This window comes from Schistocerca piceifrons, chromosome 1 (assembly GCF_021461385.2).
Source record: "Schistocerca piceifrons isolate TAMUIC-IGC-003096 chromosome 1, iqSchPice1.1, whole genome shotgun sequence".
Taxonomy (NCBI): domain Eukaryota; kingdom Metazoa; phylum Arthropoda; class Insecta; order Orthoptera; family Acrididae; genus Schistocerca; species Schistocerca piceifrons.
The window spans coordinates 752,864,757-752,884,641 of record NC_060138.1 but is presented as its reverse complement, the minus strand read 5'-3'; the positions used below and the strand labels follow the sequence as shown (position 1 = coordinate 752,884,641).

The window sequence follows — 19,885 nt, the reverse complement described above, 5'->3', positions numbered from 1 at the left end:
ACAGATAGTACTGATAATTTTTAGCTGATGATCAAAAGAGAAAGAAAGATTAAAAAATAAGTGGAAATTTGTTTTTAACATCTGTTATTCCAACTGTAAAAAATAATTATTGAGCAGCTTATAAAAAAGAAAAAAAACAGGTTCTGGATTAACAAAACACAAAAGAGACCTTCTTCCATGATTATTGGCTCCATCACATGCACTTGGTCCGTTACTGGTGGTACAGTGGCATTACATCGTCTGTTCACAATAACCAAAAACCAATAAAAAATTAAAAGAATAAAAAAATTATTTAGAAATACAGAAGAAAGGTTGTGCATTAAACAAAAAATTTCCAACAAATAATAGAAAATTGTAATAATCCTATGTGTAATTTTGAGATAGGAAGTGTTGCTGCAGAATAAAAATTAGAGATTTTAGAGAAATTAACGAATTACCAAGTGCACTGGAATATCGTAAATATGGAATATAAAAATTTAGATATTTCTTATAATTTTGGTAATTATTGTAATTGTTGTTATAAAACGAAAGATATAAAATTTGTTTTTGATTCATTGGGTTCTAGAATATCAAATAAGTTAGTAAATTATTTGGGAAAAATTATATATATTATAATGCTGAAGGAATAGAAAATTGTAAAGGGTTTATTTGTCGTCTGTCATGTTTATTTGGATAGAAACTAAGATGAGATATCTTCTGGTAAACCTTCCGGGATGTAAGGTCGTGGTTACCAGAAGATATGTCATCCAGTCGTGAAAGCTTTCATACTATGATAAGATGAGATAATCATACATTTAATCATATTTTTGAATCTAATAAAGGGAAATTTTTGGCAATGAGATAAATCTGAGAAACATTGAGAAAGTAAACTTAGAAAAACCAAAAAATGATTAGAATAAAAAATAAAGATTTTTCAATCAAATATTAAATAAAAATAAATTGGTATAAAAAATAATATAATCAAACACTACACCAAAAATCTAATTAACATTTATAATGCATATGTAGAATTATAATAAAACCTTTTCCATCGTTAATAGATCCAAAAAAATAGAAAGAATACTGAAACAGTTACAAAATTAATGAAGCAATATTTTGAAAACAATTAAAAGCTACAATGATTTTAAAGGTAGAAGCCATCCACATACAAAAGATCCTGTAATAATGTTGTTACCAAACAATATTTTAGACAAGAATTGAATAATCTTGCTACTAAAGCGGAATATACAAATATTTTATCGAACATTAATAACTATGTTACTAAACAATAGACAGAAAAGAATTAAAAACTATTTTTACAATTTTTTTTAAAAAACAAATAAAACTGATAATAGAAGACGATCATAAAAGGGCAAATAATTTCAATTCAGTACTTCATTATACTTTATATGAATTTAATGAATTTAAAAAAAATATGGTCAATGATAATCATATATTCGAATTTTCATGTATAACTGGAAGGCAACAAAAACCACATAGCTCAAATGGCTCTGAGCACTATGGGACTTAACATCTATTGTCATCAGTTGAAACAAACTGTCTAATGAGTACAGCATATGGACTGAGTAAAGCGAAGAAAGATGGAAGAAATGAAAAGCATCAGAAATACCTGTAAGAACAACGATCAACTTATCATCAGAATTGAAGATCATGAAGTAGATGAAGTTAAGAAATTCTGCTATGTAGGAAGAAAAATAACCCTTGATGGATGGAGCAAGGAAGACATAAAAAGCAGACTAGCACAGGCAAAGAGTGAACTTCTGACCAATAGAAGTCTACTAATATCAAACATACGTCTTAATTTGAGGAAGAAATTTCTGAGACTATACATTTGGAGCATAGCATTGTGCAGTAGTGAAACGTGAACTGTGGGAAACTGGAACAGAAGAAAATAGAAGTGTTTGAGATTTCTTGCTACAGACGAATGTTGAAAATTAGGTGGACTGAAAACGTAAGGAATGAGGGTGTCTCTGCAGAATCGACGAGGAAAGGAATATATGTAGAACACTGACAAGAAAAAGAAACAAGATGGTAGGACATCGTTTAAGACATTGGGGAGTAAATTCCATCATTGTACAGGGAGCTGTATATGGTAAAAAATGTAAAGGAAAACAGAGACTGAAATACATCCAGCAAGTGATTTCGAATTTAGGTTGAAGTTGCTACTCTGAGATAAAAACATTGGCACAGGAGAGGAATTCGAGGCGAGCAGCATCAAAATAGTCAGGAGAATGTCGACTCAAAAAAATTGCTTATATCGCTGCTTTGCAGATAGAATTTTGAGTGATTTTGTTACATAGTGCTTAAACTACAAAGAATAGAGGGGAATTCTGCTCCTGTACCATGAAGTAAATAAACTAAGAGTTTGATTAAGTATCAATGCAGCCTACTGATTTATAGCCTGCGAGTTTACGCTTTTTCCTTAACTGCAAAATGGTAGTCTCTGAACTGATTAGCCTATCAATTTTTTCGCTGAAATAACGTGCGCAGGAAGCAGAAAAAGTTAAAAAGAAAATTCTGATTTAATTCTGTTCAGGAGAGCTAGCTGAATGGTAGTTCCTACTACATACAAAAAAAGACAGGGGAAGAGACTGCCTAATACTGTGGTTAAAATAACGGTTGAAAAAGAATAAAATTCAATAAATCTTAGTATGTGGGCAGATAGCATTAAATGTTGCACGAAAGAAACTAATTAAAATAGAATAGGAACAAATACTTGACAGAAAAGGGGCTTGCAGAACTTTTTACTTTGAGTGGGTATCAAAAATAACGTTTAGTTGCGGTACCGATCATTGAACTACGAAGGAATATTTAAAATTAGTGCTGAGGAAAAATTTCTATCTGCTAATGCATTTCAATGACTGCACGAGGACATATCACCATAGAAACTACTTAACTGCGAGAGAGCCATGGAGGTAAAAAAAATGGAGATGGTACTATAGACTTACCATTGAGGTAAAAAGAAGAAGCGACATGACGCTATAGACTTGCGCTGAACATTGTTTTGAATCCATAGTGGGTGTGAGCCTGCCACCATCTTAAATAGCCCAAAACATTAGCATACAACTGTTTACGACTGCTTCTTGTTCGTTATTTCTGTCGTGTGCAGGCAACAACGATTTTAAATACTTCAGTGCCTAGATGAACAACGTAGCCAAAAATATTAGCATGTAACTGTTTACGACTGCTCCTTGTTCGTTATTTCTGTCGTGTGCAGGAGACAACTGTTTTAAATACTGAAAAATATAGTGCTTATATGAATAACATAGTCACAGGAAGGCAATTTCAAACGTTTTTGGTCCTTAAATGCACATTTGCTCTAGTAATACGACACATTTGGCCTCATTTTTAATTTCATTTTCATTTCGTTAATGTAACTTGTTTTTTGTTAATATATTTCGAATAACCAAGAAGGGACGAAAGTGGTATAAAAAGCATTCTTTCATAATCCACTTTTGTTGTATATGTATCGATAGCAAATCAAATTGCTTGTTTGCTCACTCCAGATTTGCGGGGAGTTACAGTCCATAGGCCCACAACTTGTCTACGTGGAGGTGATCTACGCTCACAGATCAGAACAATATTTTCCTTATACCTCTAACTTTACTTTTGCGGACATGTAATATCTGTGCAAATTTTCGGTCTCCACGCTACGATTTATCTGCGCAGTCTGATCATTACTTGTTGATTTGTATTTAGCAGCCAACGTACTATCTTCTTCTGCTGTTCTTTGGTTCACCCTAGCAGAAAGCAATATGTTATTGTTTGCGAAGTTTGAAGTATCGCATCTGATGTCATAAAGATTGTCGTATATGCTACCTGGTGAAAGTGGCGTGGAAAACTATGCTAGTTTTACGTATCCGTACTGGATGCCTGTCATCTTTTGTAATGTGATAGTCCGTTTATGTGCATTACGAGCATGATTTGCGGAAATACAGAGTGCGAGGAAGGAAATGAGGATCCCATCAATGTCAGTCGCACTCTGGCGTCGACCCCATCGTCATCAACATCTGGGTGTATATCCGGGGACGATACGTGGGATGGAAAGTCAACGATTCCGCCAAGTTTAATAAGTGTGGCGAATTGCCTTTCGATTTCAGAGGTATATGATGGATCGACTATGTTGCCTAAACATTGTTGCATTTGTGAGATCTGTAAAACATGATATTTACAGGATGGACCTGGACTTACCTCAGTGGAAGAGTTGACGAAGGCTGTGGAGCAATGCAAGGATATGGTATTGGAAAGTCCAGAACGCTCGGAGGAGAGAAAGTGGTTGGTGAGGCGCTTAATCGAACTGCGTTTGCGACTGCAAGAAGCACGAGATGTGGCTGAAGAATTAACCTGTAGCCCTCGGGAAGATATCAAAGTACGCTTAGGGCATCATTTTGTATTTCAGAACCAGCCCGTTTCTGCATCAAAACAATACTGTGATAGATGTTGTGGTGCTGTCTGGAGTGTGATTCAGTCATGGTATCAGTGTAGAGGTACTATATTCTTATTAGAATGTGTCTGTAAATAGAGTTCAGCTATGACCTGTTGTAAGATAAGTAGAAATTGTTTTCTTTTTCAGATTGTTTGTATGTTTGTCACACTAAATGTCTTGCACAAGTATGCAGAATTTGTGCTCATGTTATAGCATCAGAGAATCCACAATACATTAAGGACATATGCCCAGAAGTAGGGCTTTCTGCTCAGTCATACAGATGTGCAGAATGTAAAACACACATAACATTCAGTAAGTGCTAGAACTGTTTCCTCTTGGTAGATAATAAGCTAAATATGTACATTAATTGCAGTTTTTTTTTTGTTAATGTAGCCTTCCCAAAAGGACTGACATGTTTTGGACGGCCGTTCACATCAGGTATAATTCAATGCCGTAAAAAAAAAAAAAAACCACACACACACACCACTTTATAGTATATATGAATGGGGCTGATATCAGTTTAATTTATTTTTGCGAGATATGATTTTAATTTTGCTTCAGAAGCTCATACCTTTTGATCATCTCAGCAGTAATACTGTTACTGATGTTAGAACACATTTTAGCTTTCTGTTCAATATATCTTTCTCTGCACATTTTGAATTAAATAGTCTTATGACTGCATGCCTTAGAGAAAGCTTGTAGAAAGTAATAGGCTACTGGAGAATACTTGCCGCTGATTGAGTTCAAGACGAATGGAAGATTTTACTGATAGAGTGATTAGAAAAGGAGAATGAGGAAGGAAATGTACCAAATTTTTTTAAATGGAACCTTTCAGAAATTTGTGTTTAACAGTTCAGTGAAATCCCAGAAAACCTAAATCTTTGTGGCCAGACAGGCATTTGGTATGTCATCTTCTGCTGTGGGACTTTTCTTCTTAGAGATTTCAGTGCCTTTCTGACATCAGAGTCTTATTTTTACACTTACACACTTAATTGGGTTTTTCAGGTTTCATGGAATGACTTCTCCAGCAATTTCAGTATAGTGTGACATTTTGTTTGTGTTGTAACTTATTAGTACAGTAAATTTCAGAAATGATGCTTCAGGTTGGGTTGTATACTAAACCTACAAATGTATCTTTTGTGTGGTGAAAGACTGAACTATATAGTAACTCAAAGACTAGATTAGGTTGGCAGTTAATAGCTTTGAGTGAGTTGGTCAAGTCGACGAATGTATCATGACAGTCTTTTTGTTACATACGTTGCAAAATCCATGGTTACATTGAGTCCATGATCAAATCCCCTTACTTTTCCACTGTGACATGATATTTTCAAGTTTTTACTATGTTAATGATGCCAGTGGTCGATCAGTGTAGTATGACATTTTTAACCAGGCCTAACCGTGATGGTAGATCACTTACAGTATTTTATCCTCACACATCTATTTGCATACTGCAACTGGTTTTTTATAGAAATGTAGCAAGTAGATAATTTCACTGCCTTTCTTTCAGGTTCGCACAAAAATGTTTGCATTATTTTTTTATGATAAGTATCTAGACCTTAAGAGTGGTTCGTCATGAATACATATTGATAAAGATGTACTTCTGATGGCCTTTCTTATAATGGAGGTATGGTTGTTAGCAGCGAACTATCACTGCAAAGTAAAATGTTGCGCTTAATATGTGGTTCTGAAAGATATGCGGCAAATTTGAGCATTAGACAATTTTTAAAAGGGGTGGCTCGCGAGCATACATTCTAGGGGTTCACAAATTATTAGCTTCAGATAAATATAGGGTGTGAACGTAATAGAATCTCCTGTACAGCAGTTATGCTTATCAATTTTCTTTTTAAGGAACCTTCCTCGCACCCACAAAGAGAGGTGGGGGCAGAGTGGGCAGGGATTGCAACCTGAGGCCTGGCCACCATGTCCAGTCAACCCCCCCGCCCCCCACCCCCTCCTCACTACCTGCCAGTCCCCTGCCTCCCCCCCCCCCCCCCCCGGGAACCAAGGAAAGTTTAGGAACGTGGAGTAGAGGCACATAGAACATCAATGATTTATTTATTTAGTAGTTTTCTTTGTTTATCTTTTTAATTGGCTTCTTTGTGACCATTTGGATGACAAGAGAACAACTAGTTCTAAGAGTGGGAATGGCATGGATCCATTGCTGATAGCAGTCATTTTTCTTGCCATCAGCAAACAAGTAGTAAACTGTGTTCACATATCCACTTCACAGAGTTTGTCTTCACTTGTGGAAAGTATTCCAAGTCCAGAAAGAGGAGCAGGTGAGGATTTATCTGATGAGGAGTTGTACAGGTAACTAGAGCCAGCATCAGTCGCACCAAGAACCACACAACAGGGTGTCTGTAAGGTGAATCCCATGAGTGCATGACCAGCATACTTTCTTCCCATTGACTGTAAGGTACCATGCAGACTGGACATCGGTGGCAAGATCAGGAGTGCACGCCAATCACCGGACGGCATGCCATTTGACATGGGGATGCTTTTCCTCAATCACATTCTGTGACCTGTACTGCTGAAGAAAGCTGCAGATCACCTTTATGGATGTCAAGCTCATTGGCAATATTGCAGTATGGATATAGCTCTGTTTGAGGGCAAATTGGCAGAAGGAAAGAAAGGATGGTGGGATATCCAAAAGCTGGATTGGTGCTAAGAGAGAAATTGGTACAAAGGATGGTCGGATATCCAAAAGCTGGATAGGTGTTAAGAGAGAAAGTGGTACAAAGGCCTGCACCAAGAGGTTGGTAAGGTTTATTGGGCAACGCTGCCACAGCGCTATGTGAGACCTTATGAAAAGGGCTATCACTCAGTTGGGGACACAATACAAGCATAAACCACCCATGCACAGCAGGAAGGTGAGGGTTTGTACTGTTGTCTTGATCAGCAACATGTCACAAACATATGAACCCAATGCCATTAGCCCAGCTTGTGGTTGGAACAGTAGGCGCTGGCAGTTGAGGTCAATTGTGTGCCGCATATCACTTGCGAAATTGAGTCCTAAGCTTCAGATGGTAGCAGCTACTCGCAGTGGAGCAGCACCATGTGCAGGAAGTCCTGCTCATATAGCCATGGCACTCAATTTGTGGATGTTACGGCAGTTACCAGAAGCTTTGCCATAGGTGGTATCGCATGTCAGTGACTCCCTACAAAGAACGATTATGAAATCGTTCACATAAGTAGTGGAGCTGTATACGTGGCCACCGAGAGATGTCCCAGACAAGCGTTGACAGAGACCGCAGAGCAGTGGATCCATGGTGAAAGCATACAACATTGCCTAGAGTGGGCAGCCTTGATTCACAGAGTGCTGGATCAAGATGAGAGTAGTGAGATGGCTCTTGTTGAGAAGACAGGGCGTATCTCCATGAAGAAGACAAACTGCGATGTAGTATGAGAGTATCCCATATTGCGGAGCATCCCTTCCAGGTAGTTGTGATCAACCCGATCAAATGCCTGGCTGAAGGCAAGAGCTGCCAAAAATTCAGGCACATGACAAGAGCGATTGTGTTCTGATATTGACAGAGGCCAGTGTGGATGTTATTGACACCTCCCAGAGAAGTTTGATCAGGGAAACCACTTACTGGGCCATCCTTTTTAGCTGTACAACGTACAGCTGGATAAAGATCTGTGTGTCGCTGTAGAGCAATGTCAAGGGCTGGTAATCGCATATCTGTGAGGTACTCCATGGCTTACGGATGGGAATGATGAGACTGTCGAGGAAAGTGTCTGGGATCTGCGTGAGAGGTAACATATAATCCCAACAAATTTTTGTCCGCACCAGCGCCGTTAGGGGATGAAATGCCTGATAAAACTCCAGTGGGAGGCCGTCGGGGCCAGGCAACTTGTTTGTAGACCCGGCTTGGTAGCATCACGGACTTCATCCTCCGTGATGTCGGCAGACAGATCTCCATCATTGCATCCCTTGGAACTGACTTTAAAGCAGTGTCAGGAGACGGCCATAAAGTTGGCTGGGTGGTGACATTGTGCAGAGTATAGCATAACATAATTTTCATTGAGGTCAGACCCTGCATCACAATGGCTATCTAAACACCACCCTTCATCAGTCGTAAGAACATTAATTGAAGTCTTCTGATGGTGGTGCCATTCCCCTATCACATCATACATAGATGAACACTCCTGCACTAACCCATGTGTACAGACGCTGACCATAGCTCCTTTAAAGTGACAGCGAGAGAGGGATGAGAGTTGTACCTTGGCACGATTCACTGTTGTCTGGTGCTCTTAAGAAATGCAGCATCATAGTACTTTCCCAGAGAATGGTGAAATAGAAATCCTGGATTCATTGCTGACGCACCATGACCTCATTCCATAACCCATCAAGGCCTTGCAGAGGGCGAGCTTTGTACGGAGCACCCAGTATGGCAGGGCAGATTGATATGTATCAAGGTGCCAATGAGAAACTGCCCATGTGGTCTCATTGAGCTGCCAGAAGTCGGGTGAAGTAAGATGTAGCATGTTCAGTTTCCATGGTCCATGGCCGTGCCACACCATGTGGCAGCAGAGATTGATGGTGCAGATATATGCATCATGGTCAGAGAACCCAATGGGCCAGACTTCAGCAGCCTGTACCTCACAGACAATACCGTGGTGGATATAAACAGTGTCAAGTTGGCTGCAGGAATGGTTAGTGAAATGCATAAACACCAGATGATCGTCATGAACATGCTCCCAAGAATTTACAAGGTTGAGGTGGTGGAGAATTGTCAATAGTGCTGTGCACAGTGTGTGAGGTGACAGTTGGTCTTTGGATGGCTATGTGGAGTTGAAATCACTGTCCATGATCAGTGCATTCTGCCAACCCAGGAAGAGAGGTGTGACTGCCTCAGAGAAGGAAGTGGAATATTCGCGGCAGCGATGCGAACCAGATGGCGAATGGATGATAATTCTTACACAGCTAAATGTGAGAGCCAGACCTCTGGCATCATGGAAATAGGCAACTGCCAGTGAGGGTACCGTTACGTTGGAGGATCGCCACCCCACTACTAGTAGGGGTAGCATAGAAGATGTGCTGTAAAACCATAGCGAGCACAAAAGGTTGCACCGAGCGAGGTGGCACAGTGGTTAGCACACTGGACTCACATTTGGGAGGACAACGGTTCAATCCTGCATCTGGCCATCCTGATTTAGGTTTTCCGTGATTTCCGTAAATTGCTCCAGGCAAATGCCAGGATGGTTCCTTTGAAAGGGCATGACCGACTTCCTTCCCCGTCCTTCCCTAATCCGATGAGACCGATGACCTTGCTGTTTTCTCTCTTCTCCCAAATAACCCAACAAACAAAAGGTTTGTAACATGCACCTCCTGAAGCAGGGCAACGTCATTGTCTGCAGCGTACAGCTTTTCGTGGAGTAGGGGCAGTTTGTGGTGTACGCGAATGGTATTGATGTTGACTGTGGCTATGCAATAACTCTGAAAAGCTGCCATCAACGGAGGAAGGATTAGCCAAACATGGGGTAAGTACAGGAAGCTCCCGGTTAGGCCCCCATGGAAGGGTATATCACTGTGAAGGAGATGGAGCCAAAATCTCCTGTGGGGATACATCGTTCTGTGTACATCTCCAGAACGCCCATCCTGAGCATCGACGACATCCACCCAGGTGACAGATGTCTCATTGGGCTTGTTCTGTAAAACACTATCAGAGATGTGCTCACAGGTAGCATCAGACACAGAAAGGGAGACAGCCGCATCAGACGCAGGCAGGGGAAGTTCGGTGTCTGTAGGTGGATGCTGACTGGAGACAGAGGCAGGGAAGGACATCACATTGTCAGGTGCAAGGGCGTCAGGGGACAGCACATCATCAATTGGAGGGTCGTCATCCTGTGCACACATCCAATGGAGGCAGTCATTGGAAGGAGTACAGTTGTCTTTTCCATTTCCCTGGTGACCATTGCTTCCTAACATGTTGTTCTGTGTCGGGTGGCAGGCGGCTATTGTCCGACATGTGGCCAGATGACAGAAAAGTGGAGGTTGGTACAGCTCCGTGATCAACAACCATGGGGTAAGGACAGATGGCTTGCATCTGCTGACTGCCATCGGCATTAGAACTGCCTCTGGTGGCATTATAGGAGAGGCAGGCAAAACGTCCATCATGTCATTGAGAGGAGTGGACACCAGTGCTGACTGAATCAGAATAGGTACAGCAGGCAGCCCTGCCATGGACACGTAAGACAGAAGTAACACTGTGGATGCCACAGATCTCTGATCGGCATCCAAACCAATCTGTCGGAGACATTCAGAACAGACACGACCTACCCTGCCACAACCTGAACAAGTGTGCCGCTGGCCATCGTACATGACGACAGCCCTAAAGCTGGCAATTATTACATAGGAAGGCATGTGTTTCGTCAGTTCAATTTTTACCTGATGGGCACCATTGAGGACACAGTATCTTTCAAACATCTTCCATGTTTTAGCAACTTGACTGACAACATTGCTGTAACGTCTAAAGGAGGCCACCACAACATCCAGCAACACCTCAAATGGGAGTTTGAAAACCCGCAATGTTCAGAGACCAAAAGCAGCTTGGTCAACCATGACAGCCTCTATATGTCCATCAGGGTGTTGGAACTTGAGGTCATTAGCATGGTGCTGCACAGCATTGGTGCACAGCTCTTTCCTTGCCACCTTTACGCACACAGTGGTAATAAGGATCAAAAAATGAATGCTGAGTACATCTTGCAGAGGGATACACATTTCATCTCATATAAACTGTTCAGCTTTGTACGCTTGTGGTTCGTTCACGATCCAAGGGAAATGTTAGTTTAATCATGGCTTGGTGATAGGAAAACGACATGATGGTTGGTGAATTCGGACATTAAGACAACCCGCTATGCGGAAATAAGCAAATGCACACTCTTTCGCAAGCAGCACAACAGGTGAGATGCAAATGAGGTGTGCGTGCCTCACCACTGCCAAAAGCAGATGGAGATTTTGTCACTTTCTGTCAATGGATCTGCTCTGGGAGTCCCTAACTCCTTTGCATCTAACTTTTTTTGGTAATTTTCTTTCCTGTTGACTCAACAGAATTCACATTTACACTACACCCAAAACCAGATTCCAGCATGGTAAACAACCGACCCCAAACACAAACTGCCATTTGTGGAAATGATTAAATTCATGTAGTACCGTCTACCAATGTGGCCACATGACTAGAATAGAAATGAGGCGCTGAGAACCTTAAGGCCAAAAGCACACTGTCGTCATCCCACATTTAACTGAATATCGAAGAAACGAGTGAGAGAGCTTTTCGTGATTGTTCATATATACAACATGGGCCTACAGCACAGATAAACCTGACCTACCATAAGATCAACAGATATCAAAAGCTTGAATAATTACTACAGACTCACAATCGATGATGATGTACTTTACGGTTCTCAGCATTTCAAACAGGCTCCTGTATGATAAAATCCAAAACTTTAATATATTAACTCTCATTCATAATCCCACAAAATAGATTTTTCTGTCAGTATAACTGTAACATGTATTGATGTCCGATCTAATTTTACTGTATAGTGAGTGAACTGGCATATCTGAGGATTGTGAAGCGTATGGAGATAAAACTCTGCTGCAGTGTGCTACCACCTGGTGGCATAGACATAAACTTGTAGTTGAGTGGTAACTGTGCACACCGTGAACTGTGCACGTTGAGTATCAAATCCATACATATTTGGTCCTTCAGGCAACTGCGTCATGCCCGTTATGCATGCACAAAAGCTCCTTAAAACGTGCACAACTAAAAGTGTGCTCACGTTCCTGATGCCATGGAGCATAGAGAAATAGCATTGTAGCATAGCACGGTAGATTTAGTGCCGTGTGTTTCAGATTACCGCATCTACATTACGTTTAACACCATTCAAAGAAAAATTACCAATAACTCTGAGAGGTGTCAAAAGTTAGGGTGCTCTTGTGCTCTTGCACAACAGCCGCCACTGCTTGTTAAATGAATCATCTGTGCATGATCATCATCATCATCTCAGAGACATTTCTAAATCATCTTCACACATCTGAAGGCCATGTGCATATTTATGGGATATGTTACAGTGGCAAATGACAATCTACAATCTTTCTTCTACCAATGTTACCAACATTATCTTTCATTGTGGATGTGCTGTGCATATATAAGTTAGAAAACAGTTTTCTCTGCTTTATAGACTGTGACTCCCATTTTTCTGTTGATGAGACAGCTCAAACCCTTTGACTCTTGATATGGTTGCCATTTTAATAAATGTGAGCTGTCTCTTTTGAGTACAGTGTCACAAAGAAAAAGAGTTTGAAATCATTTCATGTTATAATTTCATTGTTATAATTTATTTGAGACCCTGCTCGGTTTATTCTCTGCACATTTGTTTTTCCCAGACTGTGAAGATCACACACCTCAATACAGACAAATTGACACAAGACTGGAAATAATCTAGTACCACTGATGTTAAAAAATTATGAAAATAGTGAATGATGGGGTTCAGGAGACAGTAGCATTTATTTTTCTCTGTGACACATTAGTACTCCCAGAAGTTACAAGGGCATATCAAATATGAACTGGAATTTAAATCTGGCATCTTTAGTACAAGACAGAAAAGTGTGCAACCTGGACAGGATGGTGTGAGGATGTCTGGAATAGCAGCATGATGCTGCAGTTTGTGTGACATGACCACTCGAGTCAGGCCACCATGTGTGAGCAAGAGGTACACATGTCTGCTGCACACTGCATAATTAAGTCTTTTGTTAAAGAAGACACTAAGCACGTAGAAATTTTGAGGAGGTTCTGCACACAGTTTATGGAAGAAACCCTTTTGAAGACCCAAGTCCAGGAATGGCATAAAACATTTGTAGAGGTCAGGTAGCTGTGGAAAATGTACCCAACCAACGATGACCATGGACAAGATCAGACTGGGACAACATTTGTGCTGTACAGGACCTTGCTCCAGAAGATTAGCACATAAGCCTTGCTGAAATTGTTTCAAGTATAGGAATAAGCTGTGGAAATGCTCAAGCCATCGTCACTAACAAACACAACTTCTGGAAATTGTCTGCTAGGTAGGCACCTCGTATTCTCACTGAGGAAAACAAACATTTGTACCAGGAAGTTTGTCAGCGGCACCTGCAACAACGTGAGGAGGAAATGTGGTTTCACCCTTATATTCCATGTGGATGTATTTTTGTTTGGTTGATTCAATGAAGTTTACAAAAGCTAATTCCGGGTCATATTTGATCTCCCCTCGTATTACGGTAAGCTTATTCTACCTGATGGTATCCCACACATATCTAACACACTGATACATTTTGGTTGAGAGAAGATTCCAAGAAATTAAAGTGTAACATATCACTTATTCTGAAAGACTTAAGATATTACAATGGTAATACTTTGTTGACTTCTTTTGCTGGAACAGTCAAAAAAACTCGTGCTAAAGTTACTGTCTCTAGACAAATACAGGCAGCAAATAACTAAAAGTAGTAGTTAGGCTCATTATAAAGAACCGTTTAAAAAGCTATTTATTCTTACTGCATCAACATCTGCCATTCTGTGCCATGCAGTGTAGTATAGGGTCATACAGTGTAGTGAGTATCTCACTAGTAGATCTATATGTAACCATGAAACAGTAGCCAAGTTTGGACTTATATTTACTAAGGTAAAACAAGCCAAATATTCAAAATAGCATATTTACTAGAGGATAATTGTATAGTATGTTACTTAAGAAGATAAAAAAATATTATTAAAATATGTCTGTTTAAAAGGGCAGTAAAAACATAATTAATAACTAATGGGTACTATGCAGTTAAAGGTAGGGAGAGAACTTGGAGTAGGGGTTAATAAATATAGGGAACAACAACAACAACAACAACAACAACACCCTGTCACATTAGAATACATGATCATTGTGTAATGCTTTTTACAAGAAAATAAAGTTCTGAAGATCTACAACATGTGTAATACTAATATCTTGTCATTCTCCTGTACTCAACATCTCACTTGTCATTTGGGACACTGTTTTCCAGATGAACTAAAGGGAGGACATGGATGGGGTATAGTAGAATCTTTGTGGTCCTAGAATCAGTTTTCCAGATAGACTGCTGTGGTGCAAGGGCATGGCTGTATGTTTAAGTTATGAAGTCACCAGCAGCTGTCTGCAGTGTGTGCAGCAGTAGTGTAGAGAGATGTGAACAAACAGTATAAAACTGTTTTTGTTATATTATGTTATCTTGTGCAAATCGCATATGAATAGAAAAAACGTTGTGAGATGAGATCAGCTGAATGATGTGGTGCAGTTTTTAAGACTCTGACGTCATTTTCAGGGAGGAAGGAGTTTGCTCTGTCTGACCATAGCGATTTCTTCTTTGGTTTTCCTAAATCATTTCATGCAAATGGTGGGATGGTATCATCAGGAAATGTACTTTGGTTTGTGCCAACACATTCTGTGTTGGTACACTTGAGCTATTTATTTTTGTTGTATAATGACAAACCTGTGTCATTATCACGTGAGCCATGGATTAATAAATAAATAGTCACTATCTCTTGCAACTGTAAGTGCCATTGCAATCCAGACTACTCCAAAAAACTTTGCTTCCCTCTAATCAATCTCTAGTGACAGAAGGAAACTGAGTTGGGAAATTTACTGCAGGAATGAAGCAGGCATGCAAAGAAAAGCAAAGTAGTGCATCCCTGAGTAGCCCTAACAGATGATAGTCAGTAATAACCAAATAAAACCAAACCATTGTTAAACCTAAGAGAATAGGCATAAAGGTGTCAAACCATGTTACATTACTTGCATTTGACAGGGCAGAGTTGGCTGTGTGAGTGCATCATGAAGACGCTAAACAAAGTTACCACCTGTCCCTACTCCACTCTGGGGCTATCTCCTCACCTTGGCAGAACAGCAGGAGTAAAAATAAAAATCGTATTATGAAGATGGTTTCCTTATGATGCATATGGGGTAGCAGAAGTTCGTCATGCAGGAAAACCCATTGTTTGTATCTGCAAGGGACCCATATGATAGTGAAATGCTGTGGATTGTAGTCGTGACAGAAATGAATAATCCACTGAAGTGATGTAGCAATCTTTAAAAGTGGATACCAGACTCACTTGTGCCCCTGAACACCATATAATAACAAACCACTGCTATAGTGCACATGTGAGTAAGGAGAAAGTATGTTTCCCCTTATGTGTCTCTTTATGAGACTGTAAACAAGCATTTTTCAACTGCTGTGACACGACACATTCATGTGTCATGAATACATATCAGATGTGTCACAATATTTTTATGTTCCTGTTGAAGAGTAATAAGTTTCTTTTGTTGCATGCATTATGTTTATGTTCATATGTTCCTATTCAAAGTCTTATCCAATAAATTTGTATCTCATAGTTATTCCACAATAAAAAATGTGTTACTTGTATTTTGTGTGTGCTATTTTGCATGTAGGAAAAAAAATCGCATGTAATGGTGCTGCAAAAGTTTGAAATGTACTTTGGTTTGTGCCACAGGAATAAAGGTTGAGAAATGTGGCTCTAGACAATGAGGCTACTTTGCAGCATTATCATATAGCTCCTCTGCCTGTACCACCTCTGTGGAAACTTTAGCTGACATGGGCCAAAATACGCACCAAAGCACTTGTATGGGGTCACAGTCAACCACCATTGGGTCCTCATGATCTCCAGTCCTTTCATACATACCAATTCAGTGGGAAATAGTCATAGATCTACATTCGAGCCACCATTGCGCAGTCTGGAGACCCCTTTCATATAAAGTGTTATCTAATTGTGAGACTTCCATATAGGTTCTCAGCAAGATGAATTGGTGTGTTTTGTATGTAGTTTCTGTGGTCAGGAATGGATGAATTAAATCATCAATATCAGTTCTCAGAAAACAGCCTGTACTTCGGTGGAATGGGTATTGCTACTCTTCAAGGAGAAACAGATATGTAATTGTGTAGAGTGAGAACCTATGGGGTAGCGAATGTAAAATACCATTGTATAATTAAGGCTGGTGTAAAGAGATCATGATTACAGTTCCTGAGCTCAGTAAACTGTACCACTGAACTGATGTTCGGGAGGAAGAGTTGCCTTATAATACTTCAATGAGAAAGTTAATGTCCTAACCAAATGATGATGTTGCTTTCACCACAAGCAAGTAGTAATTTTAGTGTTCTCCTCACCAGCTATGTGTTAATGACCTTAGAGCATATGCCTTGGAAGGCAAGGGCAGCTTGATGGTACATAAAAGAAGCAAGAAAAGGTATTGGCATGAATTTCAAAATTCTGTAAATCATTTTGGTCATTCATCGAGTGTTTGGGAGACTGCCAGGTTATTTCAGAGACTGTGCAAGTTACACTCTATTAACAATGTAATGCAAGGTGAGATTCTCTAGACCAGCAGAGTAGACAGTGTACGTAGCCTTGCTGAGCACTTGGCTCCAGTCATCACTAGCCTTAGCCAGCTTTCCACTGTCATGGAATGGATGCTGAGAAAAGTGATGGGACTTCAGATGTACATGTGATTGCATGTGGCACAGGGCACATCCTCAGGTAATGAGAAAAGCATCTACAGTGCATTCCGAAATCTTACACAAGATTGATTTATTTAATTTCGTATATGAAATGGGACAATTTCCTGGTTTGTGGAAAGAAGCTATTTTAATTCATCTCTTCAGAAATGTTGTAATTGTTGGTCAACTGCTACCCGGTCATTATCCTAGAATCTAGGCAGCTCCATAATTATTTTCAATCTGAGTTCCAGTAGACATCATTCTGCCATTACTAGCTGGATCCTGCCGAAGGCAGCTAGGCAGCTACCTCAGATACATCACCTAATACGTATTTTTCTCAGCTTGGGGAAAACATACAATATTACCTGTATGCCAAATATCCTCAGGCAGCTCCATGCCTGGTTCTGAGGACATCTTTTATTTTTCTATTACCTCCACTCCCCTAGCTTCTCCCACTGCATTTTAGCTATCTAGTCAGTGCTGTTCTGTCTGCTTGCTTTAAACAAGAGAGTGGACTCCCTCAAAGCAACCTTTTGGATGTGGTGATTGTAGTAGCTATATGTATTATTGCGTCAATGATGCAGTGGCTTTTATTTGTGGATCACTTTTAAATCTTCCAGTTTCCAAATAAGCACATGCCAGATGCTGACAGAAATTTAGAGGTTATAGAAGTGGATATCAAAATCTAGCTTTAAGTTTCTGACAGGAAAATCTCTGTGTTTCTCTCTTGACTGTTCTCATAATTTTTTAGAATGAGGGGGGGACCTATATAAAATTATAAAGATTCAGCGTGATTTTTGAGCCAAATTTTTGATCAGAAACTTTGCCATTTATCGCCATTGTCAAGTATATCTAGACTGATGTAATGTCCATATTATATTGTTAGTGGACTGTCTTATAACTGTCAGTGTTTTGATAAGATGGTAAGTGGCATAAATATTTTGGAAATAATATGTTAATTGTGGTTTGAAAATTCAACAAAGCTTTGTAAACATATAATGTTGTAAGAGTTGAACTGTCAGACTAATTTCAAACCATAATTAACATATTATTTTCAGTATACAGGGTATTTATAAATGAATATCGGGGTTTTAATGTTTTATAATATTTATTATATTAAACTTACAGCTATAAATGATATGTCAAATGAAAGAGCAACTCAAACAATTTTACCAAGAACTTTATAAATGTTCAATGTGAGCGCCATTTGTCACACGGCACACATCAAGTCTATAGCCCAAGTGCTGGAAAGGCCACAAGGGGCCCAATGACAAGGCTTGCTTTGCATGGCCTCCATGTTCACTCAACCTAACGCCATGCGATGTTTTTCCTGTGGGGCTTCATCAAGGATTGTGTGTACGTGCCGCTGCTACCAGCATACCTCCCTGAATTAAGAAACCGGATTGAAGCAGCTGTTGCTACAATCACTGAAGACACACTTATCAACATTTGGGAAGAACTCGGGTATAGACTTGTGTGCAGTGTGATAAATGGTGCTCACATTGAACATTTATAAGGTTCTTGGTAAAACTGTTTCAATTGCTCTTTCATTTAACATATCATTTATAACTGTAAGTTTAATATAATAAATATTATAAAGCGTTAAAACCCTCATATTCGTTTATAAACACTCTGTATTTATGTCATTTGCTGTCTTATCAAAACAGTGACGATTATAAGACATTTCACTAATGACATTATATGGACATCATATCAATTTAGATGTACTTGACAATGGCAATAAATGCTGAAAGAGTACGTCATGAGTAAAGATTAGTTATTATAAGCAGATATTCTTGTGCATCTTTCTAATAATCATGCCATTAGTACACACACACATATTCTGCTGCTGGCCCTAAAGAAGAGAAATAATATCCTTGTCTTACTTAGGGATCAGGAAACTTAGTCCCTCACAGTGCTATTTTTAATGTGGAATGGGCCAGGCTTCTGTGCTCCAGTTTTACAGAGCCTACCAGAACTGGTGAGTTGCTGTCCATATTGGGCACTGGTGCATCATGCATACAGAATGTTCCTGGTGTTTGCATACGATAGCATTGCTAATTCGCAGATGGAGTACCTTTCAATAATTGTCCACAAACATTGAGTCTCTTGTGGATTATGCAATGAATTGTCTTTTAATGTTAGTTTTGGTAATTTATTTGTTAAAGGATCATTTTATAGTGATACAGGAGTTGGGGTTGGGTTGTTTCGGGGAGGAGACCAGACAGTGAGGTCATCGGTCTCATCTTATTAGGGAAGGGCAGAGAAGGAAGCTGGCCATCCCTTTCAAAGGAACCATCCCGTCATTTGCCTGGAGCGACTTAGGGAAATCACAGAAAACCTAAATCAGGATGGCTGGGCGTGGGATTGAGTGATATAGGATACAAGGGAAAACATAAGTTATATATGCATACATTACGCATGTGTTTAACGAGAGGACAGTTGGTGAGCCATGACATTGTCAAAAAAATTGCCCCCAGAATTTGCCTGAAGTGATTTAGGAAAACCTAATTCAAGATGGCAGCACAGAGCATGAACTTCCATCCTCCCTAGTCTGAGTACATTTTCTTAACAAATGCATTATCTCTTTCGTTTATACAAGTTATACATACTTGGAATAAGTTAGAAACATAACATGAAAAATACATAAACTCTATTTATACAGTCTCCAAAACATACCTGTGCACCTCGCACACTTGCTGATGATGATAGGACCATGACTGTATTGCACTGCCTCTTTTACATCTCCCTTCTGTCTGCATGAAAAAGTGTGTCAACATCCCTTGTGATGAATGAGATGTCGTACTCAGAAAAATGCTGAGGCATTAGTACTATGCACTACTAATCATGGATGGTGATTTTCCTGTAAAAAGCTTTACATTGTTACTGTATTTATAATGTGACAGGTGTTTTACTTCTCATTTTGTTTAGGTAACCTCTACTGAGTT

The 19,885-nt window shown here is 39.6% G+C and overlaps 1 protein-coding gene across 2 annotated transcripts in view; it reads left to right on the top strand.

Moving 5' to 3' along the window:
• The first annotated feature begins 3,720 nt into the window (after nt 1-3,720).
• Nucleotides 3,721-19,885, top strand: part of LOC124712003 (differentially expressed in FDCP 8 homolog A) — a 94,061-nt gene continuing 77,896 nt past the window's right edge. The window contains exons 1-4 of one of the 2 annotated variants that reach the window (XM_047242294.1): nt 3,721-4,102; nt 4,175-4,487; nt 4,574-4,738; nt 4,820-4,864. In XM_047242294.1, coding sequence (XP_047098250.1) covers nt 3,905-4,102; nt 4,175-4,487; nt 4,574-4,738; nt 4,820-4,864 — 721 coding nt within the window. In that variant the 5' untranslated portion in view covers nt 3,721-3,904. The remainder of the gene's footprint in view (nt 4,103-4,174; nt 4,488-4,573; nt 4,739-4,819; nt 4,865-19,885) is intronic. The other variant, XM_047242302.1, reaches the window with a different exon arrangement.